The sequence below is a fragment of the Parasteatoda tepidariorum genome, chromosome 4 (genome assembly GCF_982258835.1).
Source record: "Parasteatoda tepidariorum strain Cologne lab strain chromosome 4, Ptep-v5.0, whole genome shotgun sequence".
Taxonomy (NCBI): Eukaryota; Metazoa; Arthropoda; class Arachnida; order Araneae; family Theridiidae; genus Parasteatoda; species Parasteatoda tepidariorum.
Window position 1 is genome coordinate 79,815,564 of NC_141758.1, and position 21,385 is coordinate 79,836,948.

The 21,385-nt window shown below is 28.7% G+C and overlaps 1 protein-coding gene across 2 annotated transcripts in view; it reads right to left on the reverse strand.

Annotated features, from left to right (window-relative positions):
- LOC107438485 (serine/threonine-protein kinase dyf-5) overlaps positions 1-8,157 on the reverse strand; it is a 30,244-nt gene extending 22,087 nt beyond the window's left edge. The window contains exons 1-3 of one of the 2 annotated variants that reach the window (XM_016050793.4): positions 7,898-8,157; positions 3,355-3,532; positions 1,601-1,812 (exon numbers count right to left, since the gene is read on the reverse strand). In XM_016050793.4, coding sequence (XP_015906279.1) covers positions 1,601-1,713 — 113 coding nt within the window. In that variant the 5' untranslated portion in view covers positions 1,714-1,812; positions 3,355-3,532; positions 7,898-8,157. The remainder of the gene's footprint in view (positions 1-1,600; positions 1,813-3,354; positions 3,533-7,897) is intronic. The other variant, XM_016050791.5, reaches the window with a different exon arrangement.
- Positions 8,158-21,385: the final 13,228 nt, after the last annotated feature.

The following is a 21,385-nucleotide window of genomic DNA, read 5'->3' on the forward strand; positions in this document are numbered from 1 at the left end:
CCTGAATTATCTTTAACTTCAGCATAAACTAGAATTATATTTTATATTTTTATTTTACAACACAGGTTATATTTTTATGAGACAGCAAATTATTTTTAAAAAAAATAACCTAAACAATCTTTCTTATTCATTTTAATCATTCATTAATTTTCTACTCACAGACTATGAAGTAGGAGTTATGAGATTAATAGCATGAAATGAAAAATTAGATTTTTCCATTGAAAATTCAAAATTAGTATATAAATAAAGATAATGTAGAACTGCTCATAAAACCTAATTTCCCCAAAACCAATGAAAACACTTTTAAATTTAAATTATGTCTTATTAACTATTAATCAATTTTTTTAATCATTCATATGTACAAACATTTTACATCCTTCATAATGTGTTATGCATAAAATTATATAATTAATTTTACTTTCAAAAATCAGCCAGCCTCGAAAACTTTTTTTTTTCTGTTGACACTTGTTAAAATTTCTATTTATAGATACAAAATGGTTAATTTATAGATCGAAAAAAACATTTGAAGTAACAATCTTCATATGCTTTTAACTATTAACTGTTTGTTTTATAACAAGAGTGCCTATTAATGTGACAGAATAACATGCGCTTTCATTAAATGTAACAATTAATGAATTTTAAATCATGATGTACAATAATGATGATGATACACCTACTACGAGATGCAACAAAAAAGTTATTGCTACTAAAATTGGCCGGCTGAAATAATTAAAAAGATTCTCAAATCTGATTTGAGGATCATTAATTATTTTTAAGATGCGCCTCGAATCTTGAACAATTATTAGTATCTCAAACAAAGTACCCATTAACTAAGAGTGACCCCAAAACCAAAATTATAAAATTAACATTTGACTGATTAAAAAATTAGATATGAGTAAAGGAAGAAGTCATAAAGGAAATCGATGAAAATAAAATTAATGAAAATTTTATCAATGTTTTTTTCGCCAATGGAAATAAAAACTTTGTAGCAAAACTTCTTCTCATAACTTATGTTGAAATATTTACATAACGTACATAAATTTCAGACAAGTATTTGATGATTAAAAAATTGTTGGAAGATTTAAAATAAAAAATATTATAGCACAAACATTTATTTTAAATAAAATTTAGAGTAAAATAAAAAAAAATAAAAATATGTTTTAGTTAAAAATGCATATGAATGGTTTAGGTAAATATAGTACTAAGGCACACTTTTTCAAAAATGCCCTTTTTACAGCAAATCATTTCCTTGTGTTATCTCCAGGAAGATACTTTACAATTCTAAAATGTCTTTTATAAAAGAAAACAAGGCAGATAATTATATTATTCTCTTAAAGGAAAGAAGAGTGTTTTTCACCAAAATTGGTATTAAAAAATACTCTCTTTCTACAGTTTAAAAAATGCGACTTATCAATATATTGACCCAAATCTTGCATATAATTAATTAAATATAAGAAAATTAATTTAGTATAACTAGGTTACGAAAACTATTCACAATTTTAAATAATTTTAAACTGATAATTTCTTTCAAGCTTTTATCAACAAAAAAAAAAGCATATGCAATCAGACATAAATAATTTGTGCAATGTTCAAATTTTACCTTTTGACGGCCACTTTTTCACCCGAATCCAAATTGTAAGCAAGTAATACAGTGCCGTAAGTGCCATTACCAATTGTCTCCATAAACTTGTAACGTTTAGTCATTAATCCCATGTCTTGAATTTGTGAAAGATTTTTAACTCAGCAATATAAAACCATGCAAAACATATATATGGCAAACGTGATTATAAGGCAGAAAACATCAATCACCACCTGAGTTAATAAGTGCAGAAATAATATTACAAGAAGCACTACAAATAAAAGCAACTGAAAAGGTGCACAAAATAAAAGGCAATAATAAACAAAGTGACTGAAATAATAAATAAGTTAATCCAATAAAAATATATTAGTCTGTGTATTAAATTCATATTTATTTTTAAAGTATTAGAATTCTTCTGTAAGTATTACAAAATATTGTAAGTAAGGTTCACACCAACAATAAAAATTTAGTGGTCCAATGCGACCACCTAGATATTCATTTAGAGGTCCAAAAACTATGCTAGACTAACTTGAAAAACCATACTTAACTTGAAAACCAATTGACTTCACAATTACCTAATTCAAGTTATGGTACACAGAAAAAATTATTTACTGTTATCTATATTACCCTAAAATTAATTAGGGTCATTATCCCATAATGATTAAAGAATAGCATTTATTAAAATTATGGGTAAAAAAGGTAAAATAACATTAATAAATAAATTCAACATAGAAACTAAAGGACTGAGGCCAGATAAATATTTAAATGAAGAAAACAGGGAAAGAAATAGCTAACAAAATAATACATTAAAATTTACTTATCCAAAAATTAATTATCTAAAAATTATAAAATTTTATATTAAGTCAGTTCAAAAATATCACTTCATTGATGAACACTTATACTGTCAGTACATGAATGCAAAGTACAGCACAACATGTAAATTTGAAATTTCAAGATTTAATTTGAAAAAAATTTTGTACCAGACACTTTCAGTTATTAAGTTATTACATTTGAATACACTACACATAGAACAAAAAAAAAATTTAAATGCATAGAATTCAATGCAAAAAAAGATTTTTCGTTATTATTCTGTCAATTCATAACATATAATTTTTGTAATTGAAAAAAATATATTGCATTATCAGAATTCATACTTTTCAATTATAAGGACTACACAATTATAAGGACCTAAGTTTAATTTGGCAGCTATTTTAAAAAACAAATACCAATATAATGGTCTCTATAACCGATAAGTACCATTTTAAATTTGTTAAAAATATGTTCACCTTTGACAACAGTGAAAAGTTTTTAAATGACAATTTTTTTTCTACATTTTTATTTGTAATGCATTCAGCAAAAATGACAATCACCTAAATTTGTCAAGTGGGAAGCAGACCAATTTTTTTTAAGTTTCAAAGAAATAAAAAATTTTGGGAGATCACAATGACATCTCATCCTGGTACCTTTGAGTTCAAGAAAGTAATAATAGTTATACTATCATTAATTTCAGAAATCATATTTTTGATTTGAAATAATCTTTTAATTTTATACACTCAACAAAATAAAATAAATTGAGTGGGTATATGTGTATCAAACTGGAACATAATTTCCAAAAAGCTTAGAAAGTCTGGTTTATTCACTTGTTAGAATTAATTTCAATTAATTAAACTTTTTTTTTCATGTTGCAAAACATTATTCACGATAAATATAACAATAATAAACATCAAAACAATATATGTGTAGCCTTTTAAAAATTTCAAAAAAGAATAAGTTACCTTTTAATTGCAACCTTTTCACCAGTATCTAAACGCTGTCCAAGCATAACACTGCCATAAGTTCCATCTCCAAGTTGGCTTAATGTCACATATCTATTCATACCAGACACAGCTGGTGGAGTTATCAACTGGTGGTGAACAGGTTTCACAGTGGCTAACATCAGGATCTTTCATAAAACTATATTAGATAAAAATGGAATTAAAATTGGTGACAGATTTCATAATTATTAGAATTAAGGTGATTAATTTACTTCATTTAAATCAGTGATTCCCAAAGTGATCTATATCGAACCCCCAGCGGTCGATGACAACCTGCAAGGGGTCTATGTCAAGTGGAAAAAAAAACTTGGGGGTCCATGATATGAAAATAGGGGCCAATGATAGTAGATCTCCTATAAGCAGGTCGAGACTTTTAATTTTGGCATTTCATGAATGGAATAATCAACATACACTGATAGTACCTATTTACTTACATTATACCCCATAAACAGAATACTTTCAAATGTTCTGCAACAGGACTTGTTAATTTATACAAATGTTCTGCAAGCATTTTGCAGGAAAACGCTGTCACTCATTCAAGATACAAATTGTTCTGCAGGACTTTGTTTGTTGTGCGACATACAACACAGTTTCAGGCACTTTCAGCTTCTGGGCATTATACTACCTTACTTATAATATAAAGACATATATCTATCTAGATTCTGCATAATTTATAAAAGTAGCTATGAAGTAAAAATTTTATTAAAATTTAAGTTATAAGGATTATTTTTTGAGGTATGAAACTGAATTATTGTAAACTAGCAGTTGCTTGCAGCTCCGCCCGCGTGCGTTTTTATTTTCTCTACATGTAAGGTTTTATTTTGTAACAAAAAATTATTTTTTCGCGGTAAATTGCAGCCTAGACTGTGTCAACTCTTTAGCTAACAAGACATCCAATTTTACCGCTCCCAAGATCATGGAGATTTGTTGCTTAGTTTTTACGTGAAAACGTAATAAACAGACCGACAATATACTACAACGGCTTTGTATACAAACTTATTTCCGCAATTATAATATTAGTAGCGGAGTACGGGTTTTATAGTGCACTATTTTATCCCATTCACATATTACTTAAATTAAATTAGTTTGAATTTAATTAATAGATGTATAAAATTAACATGTGTTTTTTTCTTAAATTTTTCACACTACACTGCAGTTAGAAATTTAAATCTTTCACAGTGAGTAGCACTGTACCAGCTGTCAAAAATACATTTGAAGTTGATGAATTTACAAAAAATCAATATCAGGTAAGCAGGGGGTCTACCCAAAAACATGGTAAGGGGTCTATGAGACAAAAAAGTTCAGGAACCACTGATTCAAATCAATAGCGATAATGATTATTAAAAAGCAAAATGAAATTAAAAATTATATACAGTAGGTATCAGTTTCAAATTTTAGTACATATATATTGCCCGTTAAATTTCCGACACTTAGGTTCATATAACCCTACTCTCGTAACTGAATAAAGGTATAACCTATTTCAACCTAAGAATTTCACCATGTTAAAAATATTTCATTACAGTCTTAAATAATTTACAGAAAAAGTTTGTTACATATCAATCAATGACATTCAAATTTATTCCCTCTATTTGTTTGACACCTTTTAATGCCAATTAATAATAGGCATTAAATAATATTAATACTATGCGGTTATTTTCAATCAAAAATTTTCCAGTCAATAATAAATTGATTTCTAAATATTATATTTAACTTAAGCTGTACAGTTATTAATTAACTATTTTTATTGATTCATAGATTTTATTAGATCACCATAATATGACATTTGGATTCATAAATAAACCATTGAAAATGAATCAGTATGCATTGCTTACACACAGCAAAACACTACCACACTCCCAGTTTTAAGACCTCACAGTTTCAATACAAATTATACAAAATTTAGAGAACGGTCAAATAAAAAATTTAAATAAAATTAGAGTTAATTGTCGTAAAAAGTTTCAACATGAAGAATCTTTCAGCATAAAGAGTCAGGTAATTGAAATTTTTGCCGGATATTTATACTAAGCTCAAATAGCTTCCAAGGGTTTTCAGAAACGTTTTTAAAGAAAAGGCAAAAACAGTTTTTGTTTTTTAAGGAATTTATTCTTTAGAATCAAAAAACAAAGTTAAAAAATTAAAAGAAATGTAGATAAATTTCATTTCAAAAATTGAGCTTGTTGTATTTTTTTATAACAAGCTTAAAAAGCATTTTTAATAAGCCTGAATTTATAGAACAATTATAAATTTTATGCACTAATGCATTGCAATTTTCAGTAAGACCCTGGGGAAATATTTTAAAGGGTCATTTAACAATCTCTTTTGGCAAGATAGAAAAGATACATAATCATTATTAGATTTTGATCTATATTTAAATATATTACATAATTCTTTTTTTTAATTTTATACCTAAAAACAAACAACTAAAATATCTTTCTTATTAACAAATTTTTTAAAAAAATGCTTATTAAAAAACATTCATTAGTGATATATTGGAAGCAGACCTCTTTAGAAAATAATTTTAAAAACCTGCTTAAACAATCGCTTTAAAATACAGTAAAAATCACAGTACCAAAAATTCAACTAACCAGAAAGCTCAAATACAATTTTCAAGAACATAACTTTCACAATTCAATAAAAAAAAAAAATTTAAATTATAATTTATTAATTATTATAATATATCAGTTTATTTTAATGTTATCTGAATTATTTTTCGACAAGCAGTGATACTGATATACCTTTGATTTTTTAACAATGATACAGCATTTTTAACATATAAATATTGTTATATGGCACATTGAAAATTTTGGCACTAAATAATAAAAAGCAGATAGTATGATTTTTTTATGTTTCTTTCTTGCACGTTTTTATGTTTCTTTCTTGTCCCATTTGGCATTTTCATTTTTGTAGAGATCAATTTAATAATTTTTATGAACAACGATAGTACTCTCCTCCTTTTATCATTGTTAATTTTTATACATAAGTGTTGAGTGCAAATGAAATAGGCGCCGTTGTCAGAGTGGGGGTGAGTATTTATAATAAATTAATTATAAATACTCACCCTCAATATTTCCCTAAATATTTAAAGTTTTCGTGAATTATTACTGATGTAAATTCTATAAAGTTAAAAACAAGAAAAAGATAAAAATAATCAGTGTTTTTGCCGGTATTTAGAACATTTAAGGAAAAAATTGTTATGAGTGAAATTCAGAGAATTTGTGTGACTATAATTTAATTTAGTCCTGCTCAAAAATTGGGCCTGTGCTACGCCCATGGTAAATGATTAGCATCTTTGATTATAATTTTGAGAAAAATTGAGATTTTCAGAGCTCGAATATCCAAAATTTTAACACAACTGAAATTCCCCTATTTTCTGTGCATTTAAAATGCTTCTAATGTATATAAAGTACAGCTTATTTCTAATTCTAAGATTTAATTTCCATGCATAGACTTTTTTCTTTAAACATAGTCTCCAAGCATGTGGTAACCATTGCATTCAAAATCCACGTGTAAATGATTTTCTAAGTGATTAAAATGAAAAATGAACTTTTAAATTTTTCAATGATAAAAATAATTTTTAAAAGAAAATGTATATTTATACTATTATTAAAGCAATCATAAGGATCAGGAGTAATTGTGATACAAGGTGAAAAACCCTGAAAATTTTATATGCAAAAACTCGATTTCAAGATATCAATTGATAAACGTGTATAATATATGTGTATAATATAAATTTTAATTGCAAGTTTAAAATCTATTTGGCACCGTGGCGTTTGTAGCTGGCACAACATATCACGATTCGGAAACATCCCAAAATTAAATCATACAAAAAAAATTAAATACTAATTTTGAAAAAAAATATTTGAATTTCCTTGCGCCTTGCTAACATGAGTGAAAAACAATTAGAAATTTTGATTAATGTCTGGAATGAACATTTGCTTTTATTACTATCATGAGCCAAAACCAAATACTAATTATTAATAACAAAATATTTGATAAAGTTACACTGATAAGAAAAATTTAAACATGTGCATGAAAAGAATTAAAAACAGTCTACGCACTTGACAATATGCAAGCATTCAACTTATAATAAGAGGGAAAAGATAACATACATTTTAATGTAACTATTTTTAAAGACCATATCAGATCATAAGCCAATAAACCTTACAAAAAAAATTATTTAACTTCAGCAAATTTATTTCATGCAAAAAATTTAATAAAATGCTTATTTCATCACCTGCCAGTTTATCCAAAATACATATATACATTTATGTATAATGTAAACAAATTATAATAATGTAAACAAAAAAAGAAATTATAAATAAACATTTTAAAATTATAATAAAAAGCGATTTAACATCAGCATCATAATCTTATTTGTGCATTGATTCACTATAACTAATAATAGTAGTTAATTATACAACTAAAAAAAAAGGAAAAGAAAAAACATTGATACTAAAAGACAGTGAAGTTTGACCTAGGCCTAATGGTAATGTTGATTGCTTACCAACTATTACGTTTGAATTCTTCTATTTCTCACCATATTGAAGGATTTTGATCATAAGTTGGATTTATGCAGATGCCAAAAATAAATATCATTAAAGTTAGTAAACATTGAATAAATTTTCACAACTTTAAAGTGAAATGTTAGCACGTAGATTCGATGCCTTTGTATCAATACGGCCTCATCAATCTGGTAGTGTCACGCGTAACCATAGCAACGTCGAGTGTTTAGTTTCTGTAAATCCTGCTTGGCTGCCTCTCTGTGGAGATTGACTGCGAATCATTGCTGATGGACGAATTTTGAAGGGAATTATTCTTTTAAATGCCTTAAAAGGTTTATTATTAGCTTTAACGTATGGATATAAGCTCCTACCCTATTTAATAATACAGATAATAAAATTACTTTATTTAATTTTAGTTTTATTTAAAAGGATTAAGAGATTTTATATTATATTATAATCAATTTAGTTTATCTCATTCGCATTATGAGTGCAGAGTAAGCTTTATAGTATTACTTTAAATCTGAACATTTCGATAAAGAACAAATTAAGTTTTCAAACATAGGTAAAGATTTTTAATAGAAATTTAATTTAATTTTTAATATTTATTTAAAAAGTCAATCAAGTCTAAAATATTTATTGATACGTAATAATTTTGACGCTCTGTAATATATTTTTTTGGCCTGGACAACCACACCAATGAAACATCCCCCCCCCCCCCCAATCTCAGAAATTATTCAGTTGTGGACGTAGCCAGTGGGTCCGTGAGTAATCAGACCCCTACCGAAATGAAAAAATTAGTAAAAATATTGATATAATTTTTTTATATATTTTTTTTAATATTTCTTATTTTATTAAATAGCCATTTTATTTCTTCTTAACTTTTCTTCATCCTGTATGGATCACGTCAGTAATCCATACAGGATACATTATATAGTTACCTTAATTTATTATGGTAATTTTTAATTTTTACGGTAATTTTTGCTTATTTATTCGCTTTCCTTTTATGTTTCTTATTGAAGTGAAAAAAAATGGATTATAAAATGAAAAAAAAGGCGACAAATTAACACTTTCCTTTTTACAAGAAATCTGTACTTTATTTTGTGTAATCTGTACTCTTGTTTGAAGTTAGAAGCATAACTGTGAATGGATCGTAGCATCGTGATCTTTTATCATTAAATTGCACGGATAATATTTCTTATTAGCTCTATCTCGGGCTTTTCCTTTTAAAAAGAGATATTAACCAATGGCATATAAATTTCACAGTAAATTCTATTTCTTACTAATGAATTCTACGGGATCGAATTCCACCTCCCTTGTGCCTTCATCATGACTTTTGCAGTTCAGCTCGTTTATTTTTCATTGTTTTTCTCCTTTGTGTTTTTGCACCAAGCTTAGTTTATGATTTATTGTAATTTTACGACCTATATAGTTACTATCATAGTTACTATTGTAGTTCACATTAGTGAGAGATTTTTATCTCCAATTTGGAGCAGTATAGCCGCATTCAATTCTAATGACATAAATTCTACTTTCAACTGATCATAGTTTATATCTCTCACCAAAGTAATTTGTTAAGTAATCGAAACAAATTTACATACAGCGATTGCAAACTTTGATATTTTTGTAGAATGATATTAAAAGTCAGTAAGAAATGTTATTTATTGTTAGTATTATTTTTTTAGGCATGAATACTTTTAACAAAATTAAATAAAAAAAAAATTTTTTTTTTAAATTTAAACTGTATACCAAAGGAAAACCAAGAATTTTTTATTTCTTTTTAGTTCAGAATAAATTTTTGCTTACAGTATTTCTTGTTTTGTTATTTTATTTTTATTAATTTTTTTAAGTATTTTAATGGATGAAAAGCTATAACAAATATCTGGCTACGCCACTGTATCTTACATGAATATGACACACTACTTTATAAATATTTTAATTTTAGAGACTTTTATGGTCTTTCTGTTTTTCGTATAAAAAAAAAGGAGAGAGCCCAAAGATCTGCTAATTCATCGATTCCACTTCCTTCTCATCTTGACCCAGGGGTTGCTTTCTCTGCGATACATTCCTCCTCCTAACATCGCTTTGCTGCAGCACAATGTGTCACTTGTGACATTGTCCCCTACAGAACCTCTGACGTCTTTACGAGTCGTGTCATTTTGACTCTTGTTTTATTAGCAACTTTTCATAGACAAAGCTATTTTTTATAGTCTGTTTTTTAACTTTTGAATTCGTATAAGAATCTAATTTTGTGCCTACGATCTATGGTCGTCTTTCTCCACCTACGCGTCACCAATGGCGCTCATTTCTAAAAGAAAATGTCAATAAAGCAAAATCGCTCATACTCATTATTGTTCGATGATTCAGTGGTTAAGAAACTGAACAGTAATTGTGATGGACTGGAGTACGATATGGTAAACTTACTCCGTTAAAAAAAAAAAAAATCTAATCCAAGTCTGCTCCATAAGTAATTACGGATAACTCACATTAAATTTAATCTTCCAAATCGTTAGCTTGCGAGAGGGAATATGTACCATTACCTCACCAAAATTAAAATAATAATAATATTTGATATTAGCTAAATATATATATTTTTTTAGTTTTATATTTATCTGGTTCTTCATTTTTAAGAAAATTAAAAGTATACTCTTAAAATAAACAGCGAATCAAAATTATCTTAGTTGTACTTTTTGCTAAGTTATAATTAAAGTTAACTTATTAAGCTTATGTTCTTAATCATGAAAAAGAAGTGATGTAACGGTGCTGTCGTAGGTTAAAGCCCTAAGTAGCTAATGTTCATCCTAATCAACGATAATACGATAATCAACAGAGCATTCTGAAATATGAAACAGTGCACACTGCTCCAAATTTTAGAATGCTCTAAAATATAATTATTGTCAGATAAATCTTCCCAATAAAAATTCTGAATGACATAACACAACTCCTGGGATATGAGATTTTATTTTATTAAAAGAATGTTTCTAAATACTATAATAGTGCCAAATACAATTTTTAGATTTACAGTTTAAATAGTTTTATACCAAAGTTACATTCAATAAATAAGTAAATAAATTCTTTTAAAAATCATTCTCATAATTTTTGTGAGCTCAAAAATCGCACTTATACAATCAACATTGCAATGAGAAAACCAGTCTCGTTATGTGTTATGCTCTATATAAATCTTAAATTCCCTCATATCACCATAGAATAATTTAATAAAAAATTTGAAAGCGTCTTATATTTATAATTAAATTACCTTTAAAGCATGGGTTAATTAATCGGTAAAATTAGTAGTTCGATTGTTTATATGAAATTATTTAGGTGAAATGCTAATGGAAAAAAAAGTGGAAAAATGTAATAAAAAATATTTTTTATCAATAATAATACATAGATTTAATAAATTATGAAAAGAATATGTATTAAATAAATTCCATAAGTATTTCTCACTGAGATTTTCAATTTAAAGTAAAATAATCAAATTTAAGTAAAATTAATTATTTTTCTCTAACTAGTTTCTCCAAAGTTTAGAACACTTTTTCTTAGAAATCCATATTTTAACCTATTTAATTCATTTTCAGCATGTACTTTGTGCACATACCTAATTCATAAATTTCCTTCTTCAAATTAAATATATTCCAAATAATTAACAGTCTTTTCTTTTCTACCTTTTCTTTGTTTTGTTAATTTATTAACAGCTATTAATAAACCTTTTCTTATACGTATATAAAGTCAGAGTTCCGCTAAAAACAGCTCTGAAAATAGAAATTTAAAAGGGTTTTTTAAAACTGTTTAATTTATCATTTATTTATTTTATTTTATTTTACTGGTCTTTTTTCTGTGGGTAAAACACGTTGTAAAACTGAAAAATGTTGATTCAAAAAGAAATTTATAGTGAATCGAAATTACAAACATTCTCCGACTATCTATAGTTCTCAAATTTCAACTAGAGTTCTATTTCTGTAAACGACGAAAGTTACTATTGTTTCTTTAATTTTGCGAGTAAATTTATTTCTATTTTATTGATAATCAAAATTTTTTACACTTCCCAACTAAAACTAGTAACATGTGCTGTGTGTGAAACTGAAAAATGTAAATTTAAAAAATAATTTATAGTTAACCGAAATTACAAACTTTCTCCGACTAGCTACAGTGCTCAAATTTCAACTAGAGTTCTATTTTCGTAAACGACGAAAGTTACTATTGTTTCCTTAATTTTGCAAGTAAATTTATTTCTATTTTATTGATAATCAAAATTTTTAACACTTCCCAACAAAAACAAATAACATGTGCTAAACTAAAGAGAAGATATTAAAGTGAATTAGCAATTTTTAAGAGCTACGTTTTAAAAGAAGTCTAAAAAGGAAAAATATAATTCATTTTTCTCAAACCTACTATGAAAAATGTACCACCGAAAATTTCTTCCGTGTCTTTCGTAAGTGATGAGCTCTATATTTTTCGTTTTAGTTTATTTATTTATTTATTTATTATTGTAAATCCTTTTTAGTTCATTTAAAAAACTTGGTTTTTCAGATTTTTAATTCATTTTAAAGTGTCCAACTTTTACACATTTATGTTAAATTTAATTTTTTTTCGCAAACTTTAAAGAAAAATAACTATTAAAATTCAATTTAACATTTTCTTTTCCTGCTCCATGACGAATAATTAAGATATATTTAACAAGATTCAAAAATTATATTGCCCGGCATACCCAGGTCATGTGAAAAATCACCCCCCCCCCTATGTTTTTTACAGTTACATGCCCAGCAAGGCTTGTAAATATTGAAACAGAGAACAGGTATACGGTAAAATACCCGTTAAGATCCCTTCACATATCGACGAAAATCGCAAAATGCTAGACAGAGCGAATAAATCGAAGCGAAAGAAAAAAGGAGAAAATAAAATCAATTACGTTTAATTTAACCAAATTATTATCTAACCTAATTTAACTTAATTACATATATAAAATGTATTAAACGAAGTGGGATTTTTCTTTTATTCCCTGACTTATCCATATTTTCATTTAAAAAAAAAAAAACAATCATAAAGCATAAAAAAAAAACATCGATATCAAATCCATTAAAAGTAGCAGGTTTAGAGGCACCTACTAGTCGATAGCACTTATCTGATAATATCACTGCTTTTAATAAGAATGAAAAATGCTATGCTCATACTCCATCAATGTTAATAATACTTAACACTTCTGATTTATGCTTATAAAGTATAAGTGTTGGCATAGATACATAATGTTGTTAATATCACTTTTTCGACAGATTAATTATAGGTACATTCATATGTTTTCATTAATATGCAATCGAGAAAAGTTGTTCGAAAACGTAAAAGTTTCATTCGGGTCTGTAAAATGGAGATAAGATTTTTAAAAATGTTGAGATTTTTTGAGCTATGATATTTTATATTTTTAAAATTATGGTATCTTAATTAATTAAGGTACGCATAAAAAATGTTTTGATAACTGAAAACATACAAAAAATCGCCACTGTTTGATATTGAATTGAATTGGGTATACTATAGCCTACGTCACAGGTTGTGTTATTCCTACTAAATTTAACCCATGAACGGCATTTTCTGCGAGCCTAACTTCAAGCCACAAATAAACAATCGAAGTGTTTGATCTTTTAAATAGCTGCTCGCCAGATTTTATTGCATTATAAAGAAAAGTAATTGATATTCGATTTTTGATTAATAATTGATTTATGTGGATAGTGGCATAGAATTTAGCATTGCGTCATGGTAAATGTTATTCCTACTAAGTGGAAGTAGTTGTGTTTTTTTTATATTATACCCAATTCTTGTTTAAAATACCAATTTTTTTTTTTAAGAGATATATTTTTTTTATAAATTAGTTTATTTTTAAAAAAAAAATAATAAATAATTCGTTTTATTATAGTGAAGAACAAATTTCAAAACCCAAAATAAATATTTACCATCATAGTTCATAACAGTGTAATTATCTTAGGTTTTTTTTAAATTCATTTTGCTATTTCTTAAAGAAAATTAAAACCGAGAAAATAATTCTTTTTTTATCCAACAGAAAATACAATTGCATATACTCTTTCTAAATTAATAAAAGCCTATTCCCCATCTGAAAAAAGCTACCGTTTTAAAGTTCACCTTTTCAAAAATTTAGTCCATATCCAATATTGTCACGAAATGAGATAAAGGCAAAACTACTTAGGCAAAATTGAAGTTCTTATGCCTTTTGAATTCCTTCATTAATCTGCCTATTTAACTATTGTTGTATGGCAACAGCAATGAAGCGTAAATTACAGGAGCAATTTTTAGCCTCAAGGTCAAAAGACTGCCTCATCATAAGAGCATTCACGCTTCACAAATGGAGAGAGATTTGTAATGTCTGAAAAAAAAGTTTTTGTGAAAGGTTTGGCAACATTCCGGCAGGTGTATCAGTAGTGCCAGTGCCGGTCGATAGGTTACTAGCGGAAGTAGTGTAGTTAATGAATGCTAAACGCAGAAATAGAGCAAAGCTTGGCGGCAAAAATAAAAGAAAAATTTATTGATTTAATTACTTAATGTAGATTATGGCCAATTCTCTGATTAACTACGGGGATAAAAAAAAATTGTAAAAAGGTGATAATTTCTTGGATAAAGGTCAAAGGCTGTCAGTGAACCATTACATTGTCTTAACTACAAAATATATAAGCTGCTAAAGTAGCAAAAGATTTTGATTTATTGTGCATCTTAATTTATAAATATTTTTATTAAACTATTTTCATCACAGTATCTTTTAACGTTCCTTTCGAGTTTAGCATCAAGATTTTTTGTTTTTTCCTGTAGCTCATCTGTTCGTAAATAGAATTCCGCGAGACCCTGTTGATCCATGTAAGCATCACTAGGCTTCCGGGAGTAAGAACTTTTTTAACCAGTTTCGGATTTTTGAAACCTGTTATTAAATTTATATCCAACCCATTATTTAGTTGTCATTTTCTTTATTTTTATGCGTGTAAAGAAAGAAAAGCAGAGTTGGAAGTTTTGAGTAGAGTTGAAGTTTTTTCTAACAACAATAAAATCAATATACAGTGAAACCCAGCTATAGTGAACAGCCGGATATAGTGAGCAAAATGTTCTCTCCCGTGCCTTGCTACACACGTATAATGTTATTTTTTATGGATATAGTAAACCAAAAAAAGAGTGGAAGTTGGATCTGATGGAAGTTGGACTGCTCTGGGTAACCCTCTCGACATTTTCTCTCATCGGAAAATTTGTGGGATACTCATGAAGAAAGTTAACAAATGAAGAAGGATGATGGGCATTTTTTATCACTGAAACAAGTTGAATAATAAATGCAGGGTGTTCCATAATTACTGCCATTAATATTCATTTTTAAAATCGTTTTTAAAAAGAAAGAACATGCTTGCATTTGAGGTATTCACTCTCGCAAATTAATATTTGAGCAAGGAAAAAAAAATATACAATCGAAATCTGTAGAATAATTTATAAGGAAACTGGCATGAGAAACATTAAAGGCAGGTTGATTGCGTGATTACATTTGGAGGTGTTTCGATTAATCACCTTTCAATTTACTCTGGTAACCAAACAGGTTTTGATATTTTCAGCTTCTCTTTCCTCATTAGTAATTCGTTAGATTTCGAAAAGGTTTTTCCTCATTTAAATATTAATTTGAGATCTGTGTACTTTTCTCAACTTCATTTTTGATAAGGAATCCGAAAACGGAAAAAGAATGCATCAAAGGCGGTTATTATGAAGCACCCTGTACAGAGCTGGATTATACCTTTCGTAGGCCCTAGGCATAGCCGTTTTTGGGCCCTCCCCTCCTTCCCCCACTCCTCCCCTCTTTTCAAAATATATGCTGAAATTTTCTTGCATATTTTTTTTAACATTTTTATTAATATGGATTTTAACTTACAAATTTGTTTATCGAACTTTATCTGCAATACCGACATTATGTCGGTATTGCTCAAATTAAAGATATACTTGTGAATACTTTTCCTAACGTTCACATTCCATTAAGAATATGTTTGTCGATTCTTGGATCAAATGCAGAAGGAGAAAGATCTTTCTCCAGATTAAAATTGATAAAAAATTATTTGCTTTCAACAATGAATCAAGACCGTTTGGCATCGCTCACACGTATGTCTATTGAATGCGGCATTTTGCGTAGTTTGGAATTCGACAGCATAATACAAGATTTCGTTGAATCCAAAAATCGCAAAAAAGTAATATATTAGATCATAAGATTCTGCAAAATAATTTATTACCGAAAAATATTATATTTTTATTTGTATCTTCATAATTTTGTGCAAAATACACTTGTTGTTTTTAAAGCTAAATTATTTTTGTCAGCAAATTTTTTTTCTCCCAAGTTTTTCGTAGGCCCCTGAATTTCGTAGGCCCTAGGCACGTGCCTAGTGTGCCTATAGGTTAATCCGGCCCTGACCATGCATATTAATCTTAATCAGCATCTCATTGGGTCGAAGAGTCTCGATGGAATCTTCACCAGCGAATAGTGCTAATTTGAGCACCCCGAACACGATAGATTTAAAATTTCAATATAAATTTATAAAACTGTTCGGCACAAAGATTAAAAAGAAGTGGTAATTTTAGGTTTTCCCAGAAATATAAGTTATATCTATCCCCACCTTATGTCTATATCCAGATCGGACATACCCGCTATTGATACTGTTCAACTCTGCAGTTTAGAACGAATACAAAAGACAAGGGAACTCCTGGATCAACCATTGAGACAAATTTATTTTAGTGGGGGACATTTTAATGGATTATTAGTTACGCATAGAGAACATCTTCCACGGTTAGTCCGATGGCGAGAAAATTCTAAACCATGAATAGTCTTCTCACTCCATATTTTACGTTAACCCTATGATTGGTGCGATACTAGAATATTGTACAAATCGACCAATTATATTCTAGGTCAAGGTTTTTTTTCACTTTTTGGTGTGGGAACCAATAAGCGCGATCCAAATCTATTAAACGTGATGGGGAAATTGTCGGTTTCTTTACTTGTACTGTAATATACTATTGCAGTTTTGAGGCTTAAATTTATAATTTTAAAGCATAGAACAATGTGAAAATTTCAATTAAATCGCAAACTTAAAAATATAATACAACAATAAAAACGCGTCGAAACGTTTTCGTTTTGTCTTTGTATTGTCGTATGTTTATCTATTTTCAGGCATATAGTGTAAAAATGTTTGGTAATTACAAAAATTATAATTAAGGAAAAATTAAAGAAATAACAACATTGCTAAATTTTTGGCGACCTCTGCGGCAGGTACTGCGTCTACAATCGGGGTTGGGACCCACACTTAAGAAACTTTGATCTATAAACTGTGGTGCCATTTTTTTAAAGTGGCGCTCGATGCCCAGAACAGTCCAAGAGTGAATGAAATGTATGAGGGGCATGATCACTGCCCAATTTAGTCGGGTATCACGAAGTTAAAACATCAACCAGAAGAACGCGAGCAGGGACAGCTCAGGGACTAACGCGCTAGTCCCCAGTGACGTAACCGGTTCAAATTACTTGGTCGATTTCTATATGTATTACTATCGGCATGCACAGTATTGGCGCAAATCAAAATATCCCAATGGTAGACGGATGATAGGTAAGGTTCCTTTGTCTTCGGGCTAACCTAGAGAGGTTTACGTCATTTTCCTCTCCATGTAACACTAAAGAGGATGACGTCCATCAAAATATAATCCACGAAGGAGTTGATCTGAAATCTGGTTCCAGGAGTTCCCTTGTCCTCTGGGTTGGGTTCACACTTAACAAAACTACGGAATTAACAAAGCTGCAAATCCGATATAGATCGGTGACGAAATAAAAAAAAATGACTATCTCTCTTTACCAGAAACTAAATAGTGTAGCAATTAAATTACAGACTACCTAATAAATAATAAGTTAAAGGTATTCCAAGAACTGTCCAAAATAGCATTTTTCCTGCTTCCAAAAATAAATAAAAGTCTCACAAACACTTTAGCGAACATTCGAGTACTGAAAATTCGATATTCTACCTAATTGTAAAGGGTGCCTCTTCATTAGGCCATTACCCTAGTACTCATGTTTTATTCTACTTTATGACACATCCATTGCGTGCATACTCACCGCGTAGGGTGTGGTGACTTGTACAAGGTTAACAAGCTCATGGAGATGTCACGCAATCTGTAGCAAATCGACCCGAGTTCAAAAGTATAACTAACCTAACTTTCTGAGTTTCTTTCTTTTTGGGACTAAGCAATTTATCCGCCAGTAGGGAAATGTGAAGATGGTCTTTTGAATTTTTATTTTTTAAATCTGGCTTTCTTTTTGTGATTGCCCGTGACATCGTTATGCTCCTAAAAGCCTCCATTATACCGGAAGAATTTCGTTTTGAGTTTGTGCTTCAGTAATAAAATCTCGGTTGCTACGTGAAACGACCCTAAAAAAACTGTATCTTTAGATTTTCTTTTTGGTTATGTAAGACATTAATGTATTTTAACCATTACCCTTTCTTTAAATATGGTTCAGGCATTCAAAGCTATTTAGTTCATCCATTGTTAATATATGAGTGAACAGGAAGCAACGATGTGAATATCTTTAAAAAGGCTTGTTTTCCTAAGTTAATAAGGGGATCATATAATAAAACATTTATTTATTTCACATTATCGTAGTGTGCTAAGCGCATATACGTAATACGTTGTAGACTATTTTATTGTATAATCAGCGTATCCGGATTATATTTGATTATCTGTAGCGATGAATCACAGAATTTAATTAATAAAGAAAGTGTGAAGATCACATATAACTTTAATAAAGCCGTAATGGCTTAGGTGATAGAGTGTTCGCTTTCCAATGAGGTGAACCGGGTTCGAATCCCAGCGAGAACTGGCCGACATGAATTTCACATCCGGCTTGCATCATCCACAGTGCTGACGTAAAATATCCTCAGTGGTAGACGGATCATGGGTTAGCCATCAGGTTAACCATGGGAGAAAAAATTGGAATAAAAATCCAAAAATTTTATGAGCAAAAACATTACTTAATTATTGCAAAAATACCAGAAATTTGATCAAGAAAAAGTGAAGGTAGTAAATATTTATCCACAGAATGTTATCAACGTTTTAATAAAAATATCGATGCGAGATTTTATTTATTTATCTAAACTGCTTGAATATGAATACCAACATGTAATTTCTAAATAACGCAAATACGAATCTCGACATTTAATTTTAAAATCGTGGGAATACGAATCTCGATGTTTGATTTTAGCATCGCATGAATACAAATCGTGATGTTTGATTTCAAAATCGCATGAATACGAATTTCAATGTATAATTTTTAAGAAGCTTTAACACGAATCATAATAGTGTAGTTTAAATTGCGCGAATACAAAACGCGATATTTGATATAAAATCGTGAAAATACGAAGCTCGGCACGCGATTTTAAATCGCTTAAATTGAAAACGCGATGCGTTATTTTAAATCACGTGAATATGATTTTGAATTGAATTTGCATTGGTAGGAAAAAGTGTAAAAACTAATACTTTTTTCGGGATTTCGAAAAAAAACTTCTTTGGAAAGGTAGATTATTTTTTCTTTTTCAGTAATAATAACAAATTTTCCGCGAACTCTGTTTTTGGGTCCGTGCATATTTCACGGGTCTGGTCACCCCATTGGGAGGCGAACGCTTTATCCCCTGAGCCACCACGACTCCTGTAAACTATTTGTAAAATCCTATTCTTTGGAAACAGCTGCGATTATCAGGCTAATTGGAGAAGCCTCCAGTATTTTCTAATAAGCCTGACACTCTTTAGGCTTATTGCAGAAATCACACTGCATGGTTCTTTAAATGAAAATAATTGGAATATTGATTTATTGATGTCGGAGTAAGAAGTATATTTAAGGAACAAAAAGGATTAATTTTTAACACAGGCATCGAACCAAGGGTTAGGATCACGTGAGATATTAAAAAAAAAATGCTTTTCATTATTAAGTATAATGGCTATATCACACGAGAGAAAATATGTGCAACTGCAAGTGTAACTGCAAGCGTAAGTGCAACTGCAAGTGAAATTTCTCCAAAAAACGCTCGTGTGATATAGAAATTACGGTTGCACGAAATATCTGCAACCGTTCAGGCAATTTCTTTCATGAACCAATCAGATCGTTTGCTTTTTATGACGTTTCAATTTTATGTGATGACATATACAAATGTAAATAAAAATGGCGGCGACGTTAGGAAGAGGATGATCGGATGAAATTTTTTTATAGATGAGACGGAACAAGTTTTTAGTTTAATAATAACATTTCCTTTAAAATGAAAGCATTAAAAATACTTTCGCACTATGAGATGACCATCTCAATGCAGTTGATGTACTACCATAACAGGAACCTGCACACGATTTTAGTATCGGTAAGTATAGTACATTATTTTTGCGATAAATTTTCTTTTAAAATATTTATTTATTTTAAGCTAATAAAATTAAAACTTATTATAATTTGTTCCGATCAAAGTTTTAATTACTTTAAATAGAAATAATTTCTATTTTTATATATGTAAAGAATTATACTGGCGAAAAGCTTTACTTTGAAATATTCGCCAAGCAACTCGCCAAACTTTGTTTCAGTATTATAACACAAAATATAATAATGATTATATTTCATTATTTTTAAATTTTAATCTTTGTTTTTGTTGATTGTAAAAGCATGTGTCCGATTATTTGAAAGTTTTATAATTATTAGAGAAATAATTATTTTATTCTTCCCTAAGAATTCTTTTAATTTTTGAAAATCTCATTTTAAAACAAGTTAGAAAATATGTGTGGTAAATATTTAAATTGTTTCTCACAAAGTTACCCCATTTTCCAGTAATTATTGAAAAGTGTTACAAGAAAGGTAGTATATTATATATAAAAAGTAATTATTAAAAATGCAAATTCCCAATCTCCTTGTCTGTTTCTACATTCATCCCTTCTATTTTTTTTTTTTTTTTTGTGTATGATGATTTGCATAATATTTTGTTTATAATTATTCAAAGTTAACTAATGATACTTTACTTTTTATTTATACTTCACATTTATCTCTTGATACTTAGCTTTTCTATAATGACAGTAAGTATGTAAGTGTACCTTACTAATTTTTCAATATACTTACATTTTTAAGAGTCTTCGTTTATAAATACAATTTATTTTTCTTGAAACAAATTTCAATCCAAACATAAGAACTACAAAACTAAACACACCTGTCATCTTTCATTAGTGTATAGAATAATCTTAGAACTATAATCAAAATATCTGTCAAACTTAAAATAAGTTTAAAAGGGATACCTAAGGACTTAAATGATTTCAAACTAATGGCATTTAATCTTCCTTATTCTAATAATGTGTTGGTAAAATTTTATCATGAAAGTGATTTCTTTCTTTTATTTCAGATATTTCGTATAATCCTGTAAGGTTTATCTGGTAAAGAAGGAAAGAGATGTAATAATGTTTTTATAGAAGAAATT